The sequence below is a fragment of the Myotis myotis genome, unplaced genomic scaffold, assembly GCF_014108235.1.
Source record: "Myotis myotis isolate mMyoMyo1 unplaced genomic scaffold, mMyoMyo1.p scaffold_m19_p_10, whole genome shotgun sequence".
In the NCBI taxonomy this organism is placed as follows: Eukaryota; Metazoa; Chordata; class Mammalia; order Chiroptera; family Vespertilionidae; genus Myotis; species Myotis myotis.
In genome coordinates, this window is record NW_023416314.1 from 39,832,709 (window position 1) to 39,852,610 (window position 19,902).

At 56.6% G+C, this 19,902-nt stretch overlaps 2 protein-coding genes and 1 long non-coding RNA gene across 10 annotated transcripts in view; 1 reads left to right on the plus strand and 2 right to left on the minus strand.

Annotated features, from left to right (window-relative positions):
• The window catches only part of ARHGEF17 (Rho guanine nucleotide exchange factor 17), a 56,831-nt gene extending 51,271 nt beyond the window's left edge, over positions 1–5,560 (minus strand). The window contains exon 1 of one of the 2 annotated variants that reach the window (XM_036325039.1): positions 1,836–5,511. In XM_036325039.1, the coding sequence (XP_036180932.1) occupies positions 1,836–5,024 (3,189 nt within the window). In that variant the 5' untranslated portion in view covers positions 5,025–5,511. Of the gene's footprint in view, positions 1–1,835 lie in introns of both variants that reach the window. The other variant, XM_036325040.1, reaches the window with a different exon arrangement.
• A 16-nt stretch (positions 5,561–5,576) lies between these two features.
• On the plus strand, positions 5,577–11,890 carry LOC118664674. The gene is made up of 3 exons (XR_004970388.1): positions 5,577–5,784; positions 6,450–6,524; positions 10,339–11,890. It is a non-coding gene; the product is annotated as an uncharacterized LOC118664674 (long non-coding RNA).
• Positions 11,891–12,573: 683 nt separating this feature from the next.
• Positions 12,574–19,902, minus strand: part of P2RY6 (pyrimidinergic receptor P2Y6) — a 35,240-nt gene continuing 27,911 nt past the window's right edge. For 3 of the 7 annotated variants that reach the window (XM_036325043.1, XM_036325046.1, XM_036325044.1), the window contains exons 2-3: positions 16,048–16,136; positions 12,574–15,076 (exon numbers count right to left, since the gene is read on the minus strand). In XM_036325043.1, coding sequence (XP_036180936.1) covers positions 14,056–15,076; positions 16,048–16,070 — 1,044 coding nt within the window. In that variant the 5' untranslated portion in view covers positions 16,071–16,136 and the 3' untranslated portion in view covers positions 12,574–14,055. Of the gene's footprint in view, positions 15,077–16,047; positions 16,137–19,052; positions 19,547–19,902 lie in introns of those variants that run through there. The other 4 variants (XM_036325041.1, XM_036325047.1, XM_036325045.1 and 1 more) reach the window with 3 other exon arrangements.

The following is a 19,902-nucleotide window of genomic DNA, read 5'->3' on the forward strand; positions in this document are numbered from 1 at the left end:
CTCAAACCCTGTCTGCTATGAGAGGCTCACCAATTCTCTCCCCTAAGAGGGGACACCAAGCTGGGCCTGGAAAGGTGGGAGGACTGGAGCAGGCAAAGGCTTAGAGCTTGGAGAGAGCCTCCACTGAGGGCCGGGAGAAGCCTGTTATGGGCAGATATGTCCACCGCATAGGCCCTGGAGGGCAGGGGGACCCTAAGCTTCCCCCTGAGGTCAGGCAGGCAGGGAATGTGCTGGAAGGTATACGAGGAGCCAATTCTGCAAAAACTCCCACCTCCTCTCTGGATCTCAATGCCTCTTCATAGGAGTAACAGCCGCCCCCCGCCCCCCCCCCCCGGGCCCCCCATCCCAGTCTCCTCGAGTCCCTTGGTTCACCCCTGCTCTCTCCCCTAATTTAGTCTTCTCCCAGAGGAGATAATTATATAGGAAAGGAAGCTGGGGAGGGGCCCCTGGCAGAAGCTGTCCCACTCTCACCCTCCCCCAGCCCCATGTTCCAAAGACAACAGGGACTGAAGTCAGGGGCACCTGAGCTGCCTTACCAGGCTCAGAAGGAAGGACAGGCCCCAAATTTCCCCTCTCCCCATTCCCTGCCTGCTGACTCTGCAGCCTTTGGTCTCCGTGAGAGACACCAATCAGAGGCAGGACCAGGGGGAACTAGAGACAAGGAGAGAAAAACAAAGAGAAAGAAAATCAGAAGGGGCGTGAGAGCGCTGGGAGTGACCAAATTAGTCCAGCATTTAGCGGTTCCAGGCTCTTACTCAGGCAGGGAGCACAGTGGGAGTGCAGGTCACGGGTTGAAATAACCCCGGGGCCATCCCCGTGATAGGACCGGAACCCAGAGCCTCAAATCTAGCATCAAGCACCTGGAACTTATCTGAACCCACAGCCCAAACCCCAGGGGCCCCTGAAGCCAGGGGAAGGGGAAAGCATCTCAGTCACCAGGAAGGAGATGGGGGTGGGGAGAAGGATAATGGACCAGAACCTCCACCCTGACCCACAGAGGCAATCCTGCCTGTGGGGGTCAGAACCTCTCAAGGCTGCTGTCTGCTGACCTCCAGCCACCCCCCTCCCTGACCCAGCCCTTCTCTAGAGGCCCCCATTCTAATCAGAAGAGGCTCCAGCAAACCTCAGGCCTCAAGAGTGCCCCAACTCCAACCCATGACTCCCCCAAAATTTGGCATCACCAGCTGGAGACATAAAACCACCTTGTCCACAATCCCCCTGCTTTTATAATGAGGAGGTTAAGTCAGAGAAAGGCCAGGACCATCAATGTACTTTACAGAGCCCTCTCTGCTACTCCACAAAGTAATGCCTGTCTCTCTCCCCTTTCCCCAGGCCCAGGGACAGACCCACACTTTAATCTATCAGAGGAAAGCCACTGGGGGAGGGCAAACCCAAGTCAACTGTGGGCCCCCCAGCCCCAAACATCCTACAAGGGGCCCGGCTAATGGGGCAGCAAGGCTCTCTAGAAAGTTCCATCACCCTCCCATCTCCTTGTGTATTTATAACAAAGAACCGGATAGGAATCTCTAAAGTCAATCCCTGAAAAACAGCTGAAGGACAAGATTAAAACCCTGTGTCATTATCACCCAGAGCACCTTGGAGCAGGTAAGAAGCTTTGAGTTAGCACGAGCAGAGGCCTGAAGGCCCTGGGGCCTGAACAGGTAGAAGCCCTCTGTCATTCACACTCTGAAAACTGCCCGAGCACTTCCAGGACCAGAGAAGCACCCTCAGACCTGGGTACCTGCCCAATGAGCACTCTTAAAAGGCTCCTGCAGAAGTCAGCGCCGGTGGCCTTCCCTCAGCCCCACCCTGACGGCCCCCCACGAAGGACTCACCACCTGCGGCTTGCTGCAGCACTTGCTGGCCGGGGCAGGCTCTTCTGGAGTCCGGGTTGCCTCTGGGGGCTTGGCCTCAGCAGAGGGCGGTGCAACCACTGGAGTCAAGCATGGCATATCCACTGGCACTGGCACTGGGGCAGGCACCTCGCCAGAGTGGAGGGTCAGCATGTACTGCTTCGTGACATCCTCGAGGGATGGTGCCTGCAATGTGGGGTGGGCCCGGGCAGGAAAGCCCACGGGCTCTGGCACAGCCACAGGAGGGCCAACAGAAGTCGGTGGCTCAGGCACCACGATAGGTGTGAAGGTGGCAGGCACACTGGCATGGCGAACGTGTTTGGAGGAGGGTCGGGCCTGATGGCCCTCCTCTCTCGGTAGCTCCTGATGACTGCTCCGGGCTGGGCGCTTCTTGGAGCCACGGCGGATGAGCCGTGGGGACAGGACATCAGCCAGTTTAGGGTCAAGGTGGAAGTCATGGTGGGCACTGGGGCAGGTAGACAGGGGTTCAGGCAGAGCCATCTCAGACTGTGCCCGGCCCCTGGCAGGACTAGGCTCCCCTGGTTCTGCCTGTCGATCTGCAAGAATGGGCTCACTGCTGGATGGAGGCAGCGTGGGCTCAACCTCTCGGATGGGCTCCCCTCCAGGGCCCTCAAATCCAGGCCCTGCCAGCTCCCCACGGCGGCTGGGGTCACTCAAAGATTTCTTCTTGGGGGCTTTGCCAGCCACCCTGTCATCCACCACACGCCCCAAGGCACCAGGCTCTTGAACAATGCTCTGAATGACCTCCTGGTATCCCTTGCTCTCTTCACTGCCCACAGACCAGTCACTGTGGCCGCTGGTCAAGCCCTCATCCACGGCTGGGGCTACTGGAAGCCCTGTTTTGGGGCTCAGTGAGCCCAGGAGGTTGCTATCCACAGAAAACCCAGAGGGCTCCTCAGAGGTGGTAGCCCGGTGGCGCTGAGGAATTGGGTCACTTAGAGACCGGTAGGCCTCCCCTGCCTCCCCGTTGCTCAGTTCAGTACCACCTGGGCCTGAAGGTGGGACTTTTCGTCTCCTGCGGAGGGCACCTGGTGTGGGAGGAGTATCAGGAGCCACCAGGGACCACCCTCCCACACTGTCTTCAGTCCCAGGGAGTTGGTTGGTCTGGGCCGAAGGCGAGTTAAGGGGTCGCCATACCCCTGTGGTGCCGAGGCTGCAAAAGGCTGAAACAGGAGGCTCAGGGTCTGCCCCAATGCCCTCGTCCGTCAGGCTGGATTCCGGGCCGGAGAGCTCCTCCTGGGACCGCTGCCCGTGGGCCATGTCCCCTGCCCACTCAGGGCTTCCAGGTGGGATGTCACTTCCATCATCCTGCTGGGCACCCATGCGCTGGATCTTCTCAAACACCTGGCGGGCCTCTTGGACATACTGATCCTGAACAATGAGGGGCAGTGGGTCCTCCTCGGCGCCGGGGTCTGCCAGCAGGAGCTCAGAGGAGCTGGGCTTCAGGGCACTGGTGCGGGGATGGCGGCGGGCCATGGGCTTCTCAGAGCAGGTAAATGACTTTGTCCTTCGAAGGGTGGCTGTCAAATCCTTGAGCGTGGGGCGGGTGCCAGGTGCTGCTGGGGCTGCTGGGGCCATGCGCCTAAGTTGCCCCCCCATGCCACCCGCTGATGGTGAGTCTCTGCCATCTAAGGGGCTACTCCCAAGGTCCCCGGGGCGCCCAGCAGACTTTCGGACCCTCAGCTCTGAAAGGTCCGAGCGCAGGAAACTGAGCAGCGTTAGGGTCTCTGAGGCAATGTCTGGGTTTGACAGGGACTTGCGCTGCCGCCTCTTGTCCAACTCCAAGCCTCCATCCCTCAATGCCCTTGCGGTGCCCACGGGTCCCTTGGTGCGGGTTCGAGCCTGGGACCTTAGGAGGAGCCCTTCTCCAGCTCCAAAGCTCGGGGAACGATACACACCCCAGCTCCCAGAGCCCCGGCTAGCCCACAGGTCCTCATCCTTGAGGGTCTCCGTGCTGGAATAGCGGCTGCTACCACAGGAGCCGGATGGGCTGGCCAGGTAGGCGGGAAAGCTCACCTTAGCCACTCGGAAAGCTCCCCCAACAGTGTCTGACAAAGACCGATGTCCCTCCTGCGGGGGACCGGGTGCACAAGGAGGTGAGTCAGTACCCCACTCCCGGGGTCCTTCCTCGCCAGGGGCTCTGGGAGATGTTGGGGGCTCCAGGCTTCCGGCTCCCCTAACCGAGTCCATGCTGCTCAGGTTTAACCCACAACTGTCTGGCTGACAGTCCTCATCCAAGAGGGCGCTCCCCGGCCTGGGGCCCGGCCTCCCTCTCCAGCGGCGGCCGCCCTCACCATCTTGGTCCTCTTCGCTGCCAGAGGAGAGGCCTCCGTGGTAGGCCGGGCTCTGCGCCCCGGGCGGCAGCGGCGGCGGGCCCTCCTCTTCCTCCTCGCTGGAGCTGGCAGCCCCGCTGCTGCCGACAGGATAGGAGGCCATGGAGGAGGAGGAGGAGCGGGAGGCCCGGGTCCCGGCCTGCGGTTGGGAGAAGCTATGCCAAGAATGTAAACCATCCGCCGGACGCTGCGCCCGCTCCTGTTGCTGCTGCTGCTGCTGCTGCCGCCGCCGCCTCCCCTCGGTCCCCGGGCCGGGCAGCGGCCGCGCGGAACGCAGGCCCGCCAGGTGGAAGCACGTCCGGGGAGGCGGCGTCGGGGGCTGTCGGGGCTCCCGGGCCGGGAGATCCCACGCGGCACCGTCGGGGCTGGGCGCCCCCGAGGCCTCGGAGTCGGCACTGGGCCGCCTGGAGCCAGGACCCGCAAAGAGCTTGCGCATCTCGGTGACGCTGGGCCAGGCCCCGCGCACGGCACCTTCGGTCGCTTCTTCCACGGCCCCGGGGGAGACGCCCCCGTCCCGGGCCCCGGCGGAGTGGTCCGGCCGCGGCGCGTCGAAGCGCCGGGAGAGCTGGCGCACCGACGGCGAGAGACTGCGGAGCGGGCGCGGCTGCGCGGGGGCGGCCGGGGGCCCCGACGCCAGCTTGGACACGCGCCGGGAGGGCTGGCCCGGGACGGCGGTGACCGGCCGGCACGCGGCGCGGCCCCGCAGCCCGGCGGTGTCCGCGGCCCCCTCCTTCGGCCCGGGCCCGCCGCTCCAACGCTCCAGCAGCTTGAACGAGACGCTGCGGTACAGCGGGGGCCGGGGCGCCCCGTCCGCCATGGTGGCGGCGCTCACTCCGGGGGGGCTGGCCTCGGGGAGCCACGGCCAACCCCCCCTGCGCCCCCGCCCCGAAGGAGCGCAGCGGCCGAGGTCCGAAGGCCCGGGCCCGGCCGCCGCCGCCGAGGGGGTTGGCGGGGAGACGGCGCAGAGACCCGAGCAGAGCTTGATCGGCTGCGGCTCAAGTTTCTGCGGCCGCGGGCGGCTGCGGCTCCATCCCGCGCGGCCCCTCCCGCCTCAGCGCCGACCCCCCGGCCCGGCCCCCACCTCGGCCGGTGCGACCCGGAGCATCGCGCGAGGCCCAGCCCGGTCCGGATCCCCTTCCGCTGCTCCGCGCCCGCCGGCCGGCCCGCCCGCCTCCCTCCCCTCGAGCTCCCGCTCCAGCTCCTGTTCCCTCCCTCTTGGCTGCTCGATCCTCGCTCCCTTTTGTTGCAAATAAACTTTGTGGCGGAGGAAAGGGGGCGGGGGGCGGGGCCTCCTCCCCAAAGAGGGGGTGGGCTCCCCGCGCGCCCAAGGCTGGGAACCGAGAGTAGGGGGTGGGGAGGGAAGCGGGGAGGAGCCAAAGGGGAGGACAAGACCGCGGGAGCGACCCTCGCGGCCCGAGCTGCCCCCGAAGGACTCACTCCGACACCGGCCAGCTCTGAGTGCGCTCAGCTCCGCGGACGTAGAGCCAGGACGCCGCACCCCCTACGGTCCAACAGCTCCCGCCCAGGGACCAACATGGCAACCTCGGACCCACACACTCGTGCACACCGATACTCAGGTACGCGGCTCTCCCAGGCGGGGAAGGGGCCGGGCTCGCCGCCAGGGGGAGTCGTGGGCGCCGCGGGCGGACTCGGGCTTCTGCCGCTCCCCGCCCCGCCCTTTCGCCACGCCCTTTATTGGGCCGTCGGAGGAGAATCGCGCTGCGACTGCGACCCCTGTCCAGCCCCTCGGCCCCCAAACGCCCCGCCCCGCCCACCTCTGCGCCGGTCCAGCTCCGAGGTTCCCCCAACCAGTCCCACGCCTGTGACCACGCCCCCGCCCGCTCTCAGTTTTCCAGCTGCCCGCCCGGCGCCGGGCCCCCTCCTTCCCTTGAGCTCCAGGGCACGTGGCTCTTGCGCCCTCTACCGGCCGGGTTTGCCCACCCCCTGGAAATCCTGGGCAGGTAAATCGGAGGGTAGGAAAGACCGCTTCCTTTACTTCCTTTCAGTTGCCTCCTAGAAACATCAATGATGAGAGAGAATCATTAATTGGCTGCCTCCTGCATGCCCCACACTGGGGATCGCGCCCGCAACCCCGGAACGTGCCCTTGACCGGAATCGAACCTGAGACCCTTCAGTCCGCAGTCCAGCGCTCTATCCACTGAGCCAAACCAGCTGGGGCCTGGAGCTTTTTTAAAATTAATCCCTTCATAAAGTGCACTCTCTCCTTCGGCCTCACATACAGAAGGAGCTTGGATAGGACCGCCCTCCACTCGCCACAGCCAAACCTACGGCTGCTCCACCCTCCTTGACAGGAAAGGTGTGGATCGCTTCTCCCTCCTACCTCTCCCCCAAGCCTCTGCTCCCAGTCTGGTTTGGCAAGTCTCGCGTCGTAGGGAATACTGGGGCTTTCCCTTCCCTGCCTGCCTCTACCAGGTCCCATTCATTTTCCCTTGCCCAGTTTAAATGCATGACAGCGCTGCATCTGAGTGGACGAATGGGAATGTGTGCAGTGGCTTGGATGTATTGGTAATATTATTTCATTTGTTTTATTTAGTCCTTGAACCACCCTTGGAGGTAGATATTATTACCCCTTCTACGGGTCATGAAGGAGAAGTAACTTTGACCACCAGTGTTACAGCTAGGAAATGGCAGCAACTGCGATGACTCAAATTCAGATTTCAGGAGCTTCAAACACCATGTTCCTCCTGACAGCCTTTCCTGGCCCCAGCAGCCTCCTCCTCCTTGGTTCTGGGCTCACCCTCCCCAGGAGCAGAGGATCCTTCTGGTCCCCTCAGCCCATGAGGACTGAGGCTGGGCCTGACTCAGATGGGAGGACCTGGGAGCAGGGGGCCCTGGTCCAGAAGAGAGGGGCAGGGATGGGCAAAGGGCAGTGTGGTAGACACTGGAGGGATTGCCTGACGACCGCATGAGAGAAGTAGGACTCGCCCAGGCCCGCGGGCCCTGCTTGCTGCGTCCCTGGGGTTGTGGAAAGTCTCTGCAGGGAGAAAGCTCTTTCTCTGTGACCTGCGACCAGCCTCTTCCCTGTGAGTCCCTCACTGCAGCTTTGTCTCACTTCTGCCTTGAAAGGGGCAAGCACGTTTTTCTCTCTTTACTGGGAAATGGATGACAAGGAAGCAAGCCCTGCCTGGCCCAGTGCCGCTCTGCCCTTGCCTTGCTGTGTGACCTTGGGTAAATCCCTGGCCTCAGTTGCCACATCTGACAAGTGGGGAGTGGGTCTGGCCTCTCTCTGCCTCTATTTGAAGCCAGACTCTTGTCTCTTCTAGAGTTTTCTTTCTCCTCTTTTGAGGCAGTTGTAGTATGGCAGGGGCACCTTCATCCCAGGAGTCACTGCTCTCTTCCAATAATGATGTCCCCTGCCACCTGAAATGTATACTTTTCCAAACTCACACCCTGTCATCTTCTGTTTTCACATCACTTCTGGGGTAGAGGTTCTTATGTCCATTTCACAGATGGGCACACTGATGCAGAGTGGAGACTCGGGTCACAGGATCCCAGCCTCCTGCAGCTTGGCTGTGAGATGAACTGGCTTGGGGCTTTGGATCAGGAGTCCCCTGTTTAAGGATCCAGGCTGGGCCTCCAACAATGAATGGGGAGCTCACCCAATCAGAGAGTGGCTTGGCCGCTTACAGCTCCTCATGGGTCCTCCAACCTCCAGCCCCTTCTGATTCAGGGTGAGACACAGTTATCTTCCTGGCTCAGAGGGACCTGGGTGTTTTCAGTCCTCAAAAGACTCATCTAGGAGGGGCCTGGGAGCACTGGGCATCAGGGTGGAGAGGGGAACACTGTGCTGGGAGTCCAGAGCCGGGCCCAATGCAGTCACCCTTACAGATGTGCCCGGTGAACCTAGCAGGTCACTCTCCCTCCAGGACTCAGGCTCCTCACCTGTGAAAGGGGAATGAAAACAATAATCCATCTACTCGGTGAGTCTACTCAGCAAGATCACAGCTATAGAATCCATTGGAGAAATCAAGGTGGAAAGGTTATGGTGGTCAAAGTCATGGATAATGTTGGGCGTCAGGTCGTTAAGGGGGAGAAAGATGAGTAAGAAGCAATGAGTTCCGAAAGGAAACATATGTAATACTTTAAATTAAAAAAAATAATAAGAAGAAGAAGAAGCAGCAGCAATGAGTTCCAGGAAGAACTCTGGCTCCTGACTCCTAAGAAACCTTCTCTGCCCTCATATTGGGTCAGTGCCCCTCTGGTCCCCAGCATCTCCTGACCATTCCATTCCAAAATCAAATAGGAATGTCCTGAGATTATCCTGTTTCTTTTCTCTATAATTAGACCTCAAGGCACAGAATTGGATGATTCATAACCTTTTGTGCATGACACATTCTCACCAGTTATTTGACTCCCACGAAAAACCAAAACAACTAGGACCTTTACAATGTCCTACATCTCATTATATAGTTCCCCCACCCATTCTCCTACTGCTCCACCACCCAAGATAACCATCCCCTCCTGTGCCCATCATTCCCTTTTTATATAGTTTTTTTTTGCATCTGTGGATTTCCTTAAAGTGTACATTTTAATCTTAGTTGTTTTTAAATTTACAAAAAGAGCATCTTGCTGCATGTAATTTGGGGAACTTCTTTTTACTTAATATTATGCTGCTAATATTTATCCATATCGCTGCATGCTAGTGTAGTGCATTCTGGCTGCGTGCAGTATTCCAGTGTGTGAATATAGCATTCATCTACTCTCCAGTGGGTGGGCATTTGAATGTTTCCAGGTATTTGCACTTGTGAACAGTGCTGCTCTGAGTGTTGTGCACACTCCGGTGCACATTTGCAGAAGAGCTCGGGGCAGTAGGCGTTGTCAAGCTAGAACCAAATATCTTTCCTAGGTTTTTTTTTCTTTTTTCTTTTAATCCTCACCCGAGTATATTTTTCCATTGATTTTTAGACATGGCACGTTTTTGTGCAATATTTTGAAATATTGATGTGAGAGAAACACATTGATTGGTTGCCTCCTGCCTGTGCCCTGAACAGGGCCCGGGCTGGGGAGGAGCCTGCAACCAAGGTACGTGCCCTTGTCTGGAAACAACCCAGGACCCTTCGGTCCACAGGCCGACACTCTGTCCACTGAGCCAAACCGGCTAGGGCTTTTCTGGTTTTTTGATGATCTGCATTTCCTTTTCTATAGAGTGCCTCTTTGCGCCTCTTATCCATTCTTCTGTTGGGTTATAATACTTTGTTGTACTTCATGAGAATTCTGCTCTAACCTCCATGCTCAACACCCCTGGTGGCCTAGGGAGAGCTGATAGCAGTATCCATTTTACAGGTAGGGAAACAGAGCTCAGAGAAGTGAAGGGGTTTGTTCAAAGTCACAGGCCTAGTGACAGCCCTTCTTTACTGGGCTAATGCCTTCTGAGGCCTTTGGGCTTCAGCTAAGAAACCTTCTCTGCCCTTCACGCTGGGTCAGGGCCCGTGTGGTCCCCAGCATCCGCAAACTGCGGCTCGCGAGCCACACGCGGCTCTTTGGCCCCTTGAGTGTGGCTCTTCCTAAGCCTCAGGAGTACCCTAATTAAGTTAATAACAATGTACCTATCTATATAGTTTAAGTTTAAAAAATTTGGCTCTCAAAAGAAATTTCAATCTTTGTCCTGTTGACAAACTCATTAGTCAACAGAGCCAAATATCAACAATACTTAGTTATTAACTCCTAAGCTGGCCTTTGCTAAGAACGTCCTCAATCTGATTGAGGTACGTTCGCTGAGGTCGACGCCTTCCAACTCTCCCATCCTCAACTCGTGCATGAATCGCGCGCGCCTCCCCGGTGCTGTGTCTCCCATCGCCCGACCGACACCCCCCACTTCTTCTAACGCCACTTCTTCAAAATAGACTCGCCCAGGCCAAAAACCGACTTCTGGGCATGGGCCACGAAGTTTCAGTCGCACTGTATGTGCGCGCCCGCACGTGGTATTTTGTGGAAGAGCCACACTCAAGGGGCCAAAGAGCCGCATGTGGCTCCCAAGCCACGGTTTGCCGACCACTGGTCTGGGGAGACCTTCTGTGCCCCTGGCCCTCTGTATGTGTTTCTGAACTCTTCTCCTATTGTAATGATTCAGATGTGTTTGTGGTAATTTCATTATTGTTGTTCTCCATCAGACTAGGAGCTCCCCGGGGAGGGACCCATGCCAGCATGCTGCCTGGAATACAGTAGGTGCTCAATCAGTGTTTACTGGATGAACTGTCTGTCTCCTTGTCTGCATCCCCAGCCCCTTGGATTCTTTCTGAGGGTTGGGTCGGGGTCTGAGCTGCCTCAGGGTTCCCAGCACCATCTCCAAGGAGCACAGAGAATGTTTGTTAAATGAACGAGGGAGGGAGGAGGCAGCTGCATCCATTGCTAGGGCAGATCCAGTGCCCCCAGGCTTTTCCTACTTTGAATGGAAATCTCCCCAAATCAAGCCCTGGTCCCTGACTCCCAGGCTCCCCTGTCTTGGTCCTGTGCACCCCCCGCCCTGTCCTCAATTGCTGACCTTCCCTGAGCCTGGTCTCCCTCAGAACCATCCTTTCTTTACTTCTCCATCCATCACTTAAACTTCCTTTCCTCCAGCCCCTCCCTCCCTCACCCAGCTCCACTGCCTCATCACATCACCATAATTCAGAGACACGCCCCCGCCCCCCTCTACCTCCACTTTTCTGGCTCCTCCTCCTCCTCTCCAGTCCCCGAATGTTGGTGTTCTAGGACTCTATTCAGCTCCCTTCTTACTTTCTTCTTCAAAATCCCATCCACCCCCTCAGATTCCAGCCAAAGGTGAGGTAACCACGCCCCAGGCTTTGCACCTTTTCCAAAAACCCTTCCTGGATGTCTCCCGACCCTGTGGACTCCTCACTCCCACCAGGTGGAGGGCTCCACCCCAGGTCAGGACCCCGCCTGCCTCCACCCAGGTCTACTATCAGGATGGAATCTGAGTAAAGGGGTTTGTTTGGGCTGTGGGTAACAAAGATTAAAAAACAACAACTCTAGGGCTTTGAAAAAGTAGATACTTATCTCTCAGGCAAAGATCTGCACTTAGTGGCCCCAAACTGGAATGGTCAAAGACCCAAGCTGCTGCCCGGCTGGCGTGGCTCAGTAGTTGAGTGTCGACCTATGAACCAGGTCACAGTTTGATTCCCGGTCAGGGCACATGCCCGGGTTGCAGGCTCGATCCCCAGTGTGGGGCATGCAGGAGGCAACCGATCAATGATTCTCTCTCATCGATGTTTCTATCTCTCCTCCCTTCCTCTCTGAAATCAATAAAAATATTTTTTTTTAAAAAAGAACTAGCCTTTTTCTTCTGACATCACCATGTGTCTATCTCACCTTAGCCCCCAAAATCAAAGTTCCTTTTGTCCAAATTGTGAGCCTCTCCAGCCACAGCACTTGTAGTGGATTCCAAGGTGGGCCGGGCCTGGTTCTCCCACTTCCTCCGCCAGCTGCAAGACACCTCCATGGAGTTTAGCTCCTCCGCCCTTCTCTGAGTGCCCATTGCCCAACAGCCTTGGCTAAAAGGAAGATATTGAATCAGTTATATAGGCCTTCCTTGCCCTATCGCTCTGCCCATCCCTCTCCTCCCGCTACCTTCTGAAAAGGGAGACTTCGCCATGCCGGTTCTGTCACGTGCAGGGTCTGTGTGGTATACCAGCAGCCAAGGGCAGGCCGGACTGCTCCACAGGAGGGAATAAGGCCTAGAGGAGGAGTGAGGGGTGAGGTGGGGTGCCGGGAGCCAGTCCATCCTTGCTGTTTCAAAGGACCTGGCATATATGGCATACTGTTCTTAAAATGTTTTCTCACCTTCTTGGCACTATGTGTTTTAACCAAGGTCTCCTCTCTGAGAAAGGTTGTTTCCCCAGGTAGGGATTTTTTCCCTGAAGTCAGGGAGGGGATAAAACTCCTTAACTAAGTGCCAGGTGGGTAGTTAATCACTTTAACTACAAACAGTCATGCTTAAGCTACATAATCTTTACTCCCTGGAATGGAGATAAGAAACGCCCTAACCTTTGTAATAGAGATTGATAGGATTGAATCAACTGGTATAAATACAGATGTAATAAGACAGCAAGACACAGAACTTAGAACATGGACACAGAACCTGGCTGGCGATCCTAACCAGAACATCGCTGGAGATCCTGACCAGAACTTGGCTAGAGATCCTGGCTAGGCTGCTGATCAACTGAACACTGTCTCCGGCAGAACTTCGCTGGAGATCCAGACCAGAACTTGGCTGGAGATCCTGGCTAGAGATCCTGGCTAGGCTGCTGATCAACTGAACGCTGTCTCCGTGTCAGTCCTTCTTCACCGACTCCGTCCACGCCTTTGGGGACCCCTGGACCCGCTGGGGTTGGACCCCGGCAGTGGGGGAGGAGAGAAAAAGAGCAGAGAGGATGGGGCTCTGCAGAGGTGTGGCTGAGGGGAGAGGTGCTGGGGGGAGAATGGGTGAGGACCTGGAAGGGCCTTGCCTGGTATTTCCCTTTGCTGCCTCCTTGGACCTTCAGTGAAGATGTCTTTACAAGCCTTTTTAAGGCTCAGGTCTGTGTTTGAGATGCATCCATATGAGATGGCCTCCGGGCAGCCTTCCAGGCACCCGCAGGCCAGAATGATGGAGCTGAGAGGGCAGAACAGAGGAAGCCGGCAGAGCAGTCTGTCTTGAGACTGGTCAGCAGGCCCCTGACACGGGACCTCCATGTAGCAGCCTCCTGATGGCCCTGGGTGGCTCTTTCTCCTGAGCTGCTGACTCTCCTTTTAGAATGAAGCAATGTCCAAGGGCCACTTCCCCTCCTTGGAGGGGCCTGGTGGATACCCTGAGTCTGGAAGAGGTGGGTGGAGGGTAAGTGGGGTCTGGGGCTCTTCCTGGCATTTAATGCTCTGGTCTCACCCAGCTTCTTTTCTTAACACCCTACTCCTCACACACCCAAACCCTGGGCTGAGTTGAAGCTCACTTGCTTTACCTCCAAGTGCAGCGCATCTCTGCCTCTGGGTTTTGCATGCACGGTGCCTTCACCAGGAGCCTCCTCCCCACCTCAGGCTCCACCTCTTCTAAAAAGCACTCCCTGATTTCTCCTGCTGAGCCCCCTCCTGCCACTGGTTGTCTGGAGAGTGGCCATAAGACAGCGCTTATGTTTTCTGCTTTCACACACAGGAGGCCACATGCCGCCCACCCCCAGCTCCCTGCCTGTCTGCCCCAGGGCAGAGCCTAGCATAGGGCTGGCCCAGGCTGTACTAACATGCTCCCCTCTTCCGCTGGCAGAGCTCCCAACAGCCTTTAACATCTGGTTCAGATGCTCCCCTTCCTCCCCCCTCCCCCCAAAAAGATCTCTCCTGACTTCTTGATCTGGGTCATGGGCATCCTCCGAGCACTCCGTCCCGTCCCCACAGCCACGCTTCCCTCAGTCACAGCCTTTACGTCACTGCGTCAATACTTCCAGCAGTTGGGAGCCTGTATGGGTCTGGTTCCTTTGGGACCCACAACCAACCCAGGCCTGAACACACCGTGTCAGTAAAGGTTTGCTGAATGAATGGAACATCATACCCCGCTCATATTCATCCCTCAAAACCCAGCTCAAATGCCTCTTCCCAGAAGCTCTCACTCCTCCCCACCCCCATCTTCCCTCACTCCCTTATAAGTGACTCCAAAGCATGCAGCATACTCCTCAATTACAGTACATGTCACATATATTTGTGTGAGCAGCTCAACATGGCTTCTCCACCTCTCCATGGCTCACGGGACCTTCCGCAGGGCCAGGCTCAGGCTGCCCTGTGTCTGTGCCCACAAGGCCTGGTCCAAAAATGGGCTCAATAAATAGCTGTTGCTGAGATATTAGGGTCTGTCCTGCCCCAGGGGCTCAGCGCCCCTGCCGCTGCCACTTGGCTGTGAGTTTCTGGAACAATTCATGTGGCCGCTGGCGGAACTTCTTTTGGGTGAAGTAGAAGAGGATGGGATCCAGCACGCTGTTGGCACTGGCGAAGGGCCGCGTGCCTTTGTAGGCGGCTGCGAAGGCCTCCAGCACGGGGCAGGAGACACCCGGCGTAGAGCGCACCGCCAGGTAGGCTGTCTTGGTGATGTGGAAAGGCAGGAAGCTGATGGCAAAGACGGCTGCCACCACCACAGCCATGCGGGCTGCCTTGCCACGCCGCTCCTGGGCCACAGGCCCTGCGGGGCCATCCTGGCGGCACAGACGGCGGGCCAGACGGTAGTAGCAGGCCAGCAGGGCGGCGAAGGGCAGCAGGAAGCCGATGACTGTGAGCGCCATGCCATAGGGCAAGTATCGGGTGGCCAGGGCAGGCGAGCTCAGGTCGTAACAGACAGTGCGGTTACGCTGGATGCCTGTGGCAGCAAAGAAGGCTGTGGGCAGGCACTGGGTTGTCACAGCCAGCCACACGGCTCCACACACTATCCAGGCAGCCCGGCGGCCCCCACGCTTGTGCCAGGGGGCCAGAGGGTAGCAGATGCCCAGGTAGCGCTGGAAGCTGATGCAGGTGAGGAAGAGGATGCTGCCGTGGAGGTTGGCATAGAAGAGGAAGCGCACCAGGCGGCAGGTGAGGTCGCCGAAGGGCCAGTGGTCACCTCGGGCATAGTTGTAGATGAGCAGGGGCAGGGAGCAGGCGTACAGCAGGTCAGCCAGGGCCAGGTTCAGGGTGTACACGGCCGAGCGCGTCAGGGCCCGGCGGGACGAGCAGATCTGGACGATGACACAGATATTCAGCGGCAGGCCAGCCGCCAGCACCACGGAGTACACGGGGGGCAGCAGTAGCCGCTTAAAGTTCTCTCGGTAGACACAGGTGGTCGGCGGTGAGCCCAGAGCCTGGCTTGTGTCGTTGTGCCACTCCATGGCTGCCTGACGGGGCTTCCTACATCTGGAGAGGCTGCGGAAGCAACACACCATCTGTCAGTGACCACATTCACTGACCACCCAGTAGGTCCTTGTCCCTCTCCCCACCCGAACCATCTCTGATACCACCCCACAGAGACCCCACTCAGCCCTCACAAAACCTGGAACACAAGAGAGAAACAGGTTTGTTGTTCACTTATTTATGCATTCATTGATTGATTCTTATATGTGCCCTGACTGGGGATTGAACCCACAGCCTTGGTGTATCAGGATGATGCTCTAACCAACTGAGCTACCCAGCCAGGAGTAATTTCTATTTATAATATCCATTTCTCACCAGACTTTCTGGTGAACTTTTATTTTTAGTAAATATATATTTTTTAATTGATTTCAGAGAGGAAGGGAGAGGGAGGGGGAGGGGGGGAGAGAGAGAGATCAGTGATGAGAGAGAATCATTGATTGGCTGCCTCCTGCAGGCCCCCTACTGGGGATTGGGCCCACAACCCAGGCATGTGCCCTTGACCGGAATCGAACCTGGGACCCTTCAGTCCAAAGGCTGACACTCTATCCACTGAGCCAAACCAGCTAGGGCTGAACTTCCTGTCATCCTTCCAAATCTGAGTCAAATGTCTCGCTTCTGTAAGTGGAGATGGATGGACTTTGATTTGAATCCCATCTTACTTACTGGCTATGTGACCTTGAGCTATTGATAGACCTTCTCTGAGTGCCAGCTTTCCTATCTGAAAAATGGGGGAATGTTACTTCTCTATGTTACTTCTCAGGATGTTACGAGGTTAGAGGCACTAAATCATACTCTCCAGGGCTTCCCCGGGCACCTGGAGTTCGGAGATGGTGGTCCTGGTGGGCCTGCCTGTTAGACTCTCCTTCACAGATTGGGAATCTCCTGAGGAGAGGTGCCAGGTCTGTCTGAGCCCAGCCCCGGGCCCAAGGACAGAGGGCCGTGGTAACGCTTAATGAATCAACATGAACAAAATATTCACGCACCGTGAGCCGACCAAGGACAGCATCTACCTCCTTGGCCTGAGCTCCACCTTCCAAAGCCAGGGTCCTTCTTCTGGCTGCAGTTTTCTTATCTGTAAAATGAGGGAAGGAGGTGATTTAGGAGTTCCCTAAGCCTCCTTCCACTTGACTTAAGGCCACAAAGGCTGGTCTGGCAGAGCCACAGCGCCCTCTGGTGGCCACAGTGAAAACAGCTTTCCTGAAGGCAGACGGCAGAGGGAGCAACCGCATCAACAGCTTAATAGAAGGGGAATCCAGACGCAGTCGGGGGAAGTGGCCTCTTAATCTTAGTGAATTGGAGGCAGAGCCCAAGTGGGAGTTGGAGCCGGAGCCCAACCACCTGACTCAGGAGGCATCTTGGTGTAGCCCATGGACATGGAACGTAGCGGTTCCAAGCCCAGCTTCAGAGAATCAGGAGGCTTGGTTCAAATCCTGCCTTCCCTTCTGCCATGCTGTTCAACCCAGGGTTTCCACTTACCTTTTCTGGGCCTATGTCCTCATCAGAAAGATGTATGCTGGGCCTGACATGCAGCAGGTGCTTAATAAACACCATGCCTTGCTGTTTTTATCCTACACCTGATCCCTCCAGTCATCCCTTCAGGCTGGCGTTTGGGGGAGCCGGCAGCACAGATGCCTGGAGGACCTGCCCCTGGTGGATGAGCGATTCTTGTTGCTCACTTCTCAATTGGCATTTTCACATTTACTGGTGTCCACAGAGAATTCACTACTTAACTCCGTGGACCTGCCATTGAGATAGTGAGTCAAATCCTCCCCTCTCTCTGTGTTACAGATGGGAGAAACTGAGGCCCAGAAAAAATATGAAGTCCTGCAAATGCACTCAGAGGGTGCTAGAGGGTTGAGGCTGAGTACATGGGCTCTGGTCCAGATGCCCAGGTTCAAATCCCGGCTCTGCCACGTGTGAGCTGTGTGGCCTGAGGCTCCTTACTCAACCTCCATGCCTCCGTTTCCCCGTCTATAAAATGGGGTAATATAGTGCCTGCCTCATAGCGCTGCTGTGAAGATCAGTGCTTGGCACAGGGCAATTGGTATACCTAATGTGGATATACCTGCTAAGTAAAGTTATGAGATTTTAAAAAGTTATAATAGAGCAAAACGTAACTCCCCACACTAATTTCTTCCAACTTAAAATTTGATTTTTATGGAAATATTTTACCCAGATTCTGGGCAACTGCAAAACGATGATGTTTGGATTCTCCAGTCTGTTATATCATGAGCCATATCACCTTAAGTCACCTAAGATTCTTGTCGATGTCATCCCATGAGTTAGGAGTGCTGGGTGCCCAGCTCACCAGTTAGGCACAAGGGGGAGGCCAAGGAGGAGGCTTGGCGATACCCCCACTGTAGCCAGGAAGGCAAGATTAGTACAGTTTATCCATTCGCCTCTTCACTCATTGTTCAGGCCGTTCTTTCATTCATGCATTCATTTTCTGGTTTCTGCATGCCAGGCACTTAATGAGTACTTCTGCCTGCTGGGTGCATGAGGACACAGTATATAGATGCAGACGAAGGTAGGTAGATACAGATACAGAAATACATACGCACATTTACCTTTACTTATACAGGGTGCGGTAAAGGTAGGTTTACAAGAATAAACGGTTTACTCTTATATTTTTATTTATTAGTTATTGTCTTATTATCTAGAATAACAACTGTAAACCTATTTTTGCCCTACCCAGTATATGGACTAGTCTGAGGGGCGAGACCAGTGCAATCTATAGGGTGGAAGAGACTTTTCAGAGGATGAAGGATAGAGCAAGTCCCTGATGGTCGAGGAGGGTTGCCCTGGGTGGAGCGGGGTGTGAGGACGCTTGGGGAGTTCCCAGGTGGGGAGGAAGGTGGAGCAGGCAGGGCCTGAGAGGAGAGCAGCCTGCTGGGGCAGAAGGTCCTAGGGAGGAGGAGGAAGCTGGTGGAAGGAACCATGCTGTGCCCCTGAACCCTTCTTTGAGGGGCCTGTCACCCTCAGACACATCCCAGAGACCCCTCTGACTTCGGTGCAGGATGCAGTGCTGCACGAGAGGATCCAGGGCAAACCTTCAGGTCTGCTCCAGGCCTGGCCGTCACCTGCCTCCCGCATCCATTCTGCCTTCCCAGGACGTAGGAGGGGTGAGCTGTTCTCCCAGTCCTGGCAGGAGCTGGTTCCGAGAGAGAGAGAGAGAGAGAGAGAGAGAGAGAGAGAGAGAGAGAGAGAGAGAGGAAAGAGGAGAGAGAGAGACTCTGCCTCCATGTAGCAGCGACATTGGTTCCCACAGCCATCATATCTGTCACCCATTCTTAGACCCTGAGGCCCAGACCAGCTCAGACCCCAGCCACTTCTGTCCTTTGGGGAAAAGCTCAACGCCCTGTCCTGACAGTCAAGCCTCTGCTGAGCCTTCGAGCCTCAGCTGAAGTACCCCAGGCCCTCAGCGCTGCCCCTCCACCACACTGTTCCCAAGACACCGAGACGGCCAGCAAGCCAGGCTTCCTCCCCAGCCGCCCATCTTTACTGTTCCCTTCACACAAAGTGCCATTCGCCCCATCTCTGTTCCTCAAAACCCTGTGTCCATCAAGCTCCACATCCAATCTTGCTTCTTCCTTTCCTTTTTTTAAAAATACGTTTTCACTGATTTTAGAGAGGGAACAAGGGAGAGAGAGAGAGAGAGAGAGAGAGAGAGAGAGAGAGAGAGAGAGAGAGAGATCTGAGAGAACATTGATCAGTTGCCTCCCAGGAACTGAACCCACGAATGGAATCGAACTGGTGACCTCTGGGTGCACGGGAAGATGCTCAACCAACTGAGCTCACCGGCCAGGGTGCTTCTTCCTTTGCCGATCCCCCAGCTGTGTAGGGTCCCTTCCTCTGGGCACCCCCAACTCTGTGGACCTCCTTTAGGTCAGTGCTAAGCCCAGCCTGCCTGCCCAAAGTCACAGTCCCTGTGTCCGACCCCAGCCCCACTCCACGCTGGCCCACGGCCCCAAGATGCACCAACACTCACATGCAGCCTCCTGTCCCTGAAGCGCCGTGGTGGCCCTGAGTGTGTTGGAGCAAGGGGAAGCCAGACATGAGGCTCCACACCCTCAGCCCAGGCTGTGACACCTCTGATGGGCGGGCAGCTTCCTCTGTTTCCTGGCAGGGCTGTCTCGGACTGAAATAGCCCCTGTGGGGGACACCCCCTCCCTAACACCCCTAACACCAAGGTCTAGCGGAAACTGGGCCTAAGAGGAGCAAGGAGGTCGAGGAAAGGTCTCCTTCCCGGAACCCTCCCACCCCGGCGGAGGAAAGAGGGTGATGAGGAGTAGAGAGAGAGAGCGGGGAGTAGGGAGACCAGAGGCTGCTGATTAAAGGTCAGCCCTATAGATTCAGCAGCTGCTTTTCTCCTCAGCCTCTTCTCAGTCTTCTCATCTGTCAAATGGACAGGTTAGTGACTAAAGAGCTTCCGACTCCTCCTTCAGCTGTTACACCCAGAGCCATCTTCCCAGTCACTCACTCCTCCACCCACCACCCCCACCTTGTTCTCCATTTATTGAATAGCTCATTCGCTGACGTGCCCAGTCCTCTATGTGGCTATCCACTTATGCACCCTCTCCCTCCCTTTTTAGATCTCTTCCTTTTCTCCAAAAGCATTTATTGCACACCTACTATCTGCCATCAGATATTCCCACATTTCCCCTTTGGCCGGCCCGGAGCTCACTGGGAGTGATAGGTATGGGCTGTGGGGTTAGAGGTGATGCCTCTGAGAACTCACCTGAGTGAGGTTCTCCCTGCCTGTGCTAGTCCTCCCCTGACTCCTCCTTGCTGCCAAACCAGGACTCAAAGCTGTGGGCCCAGATTCTTGCTCTATCTTG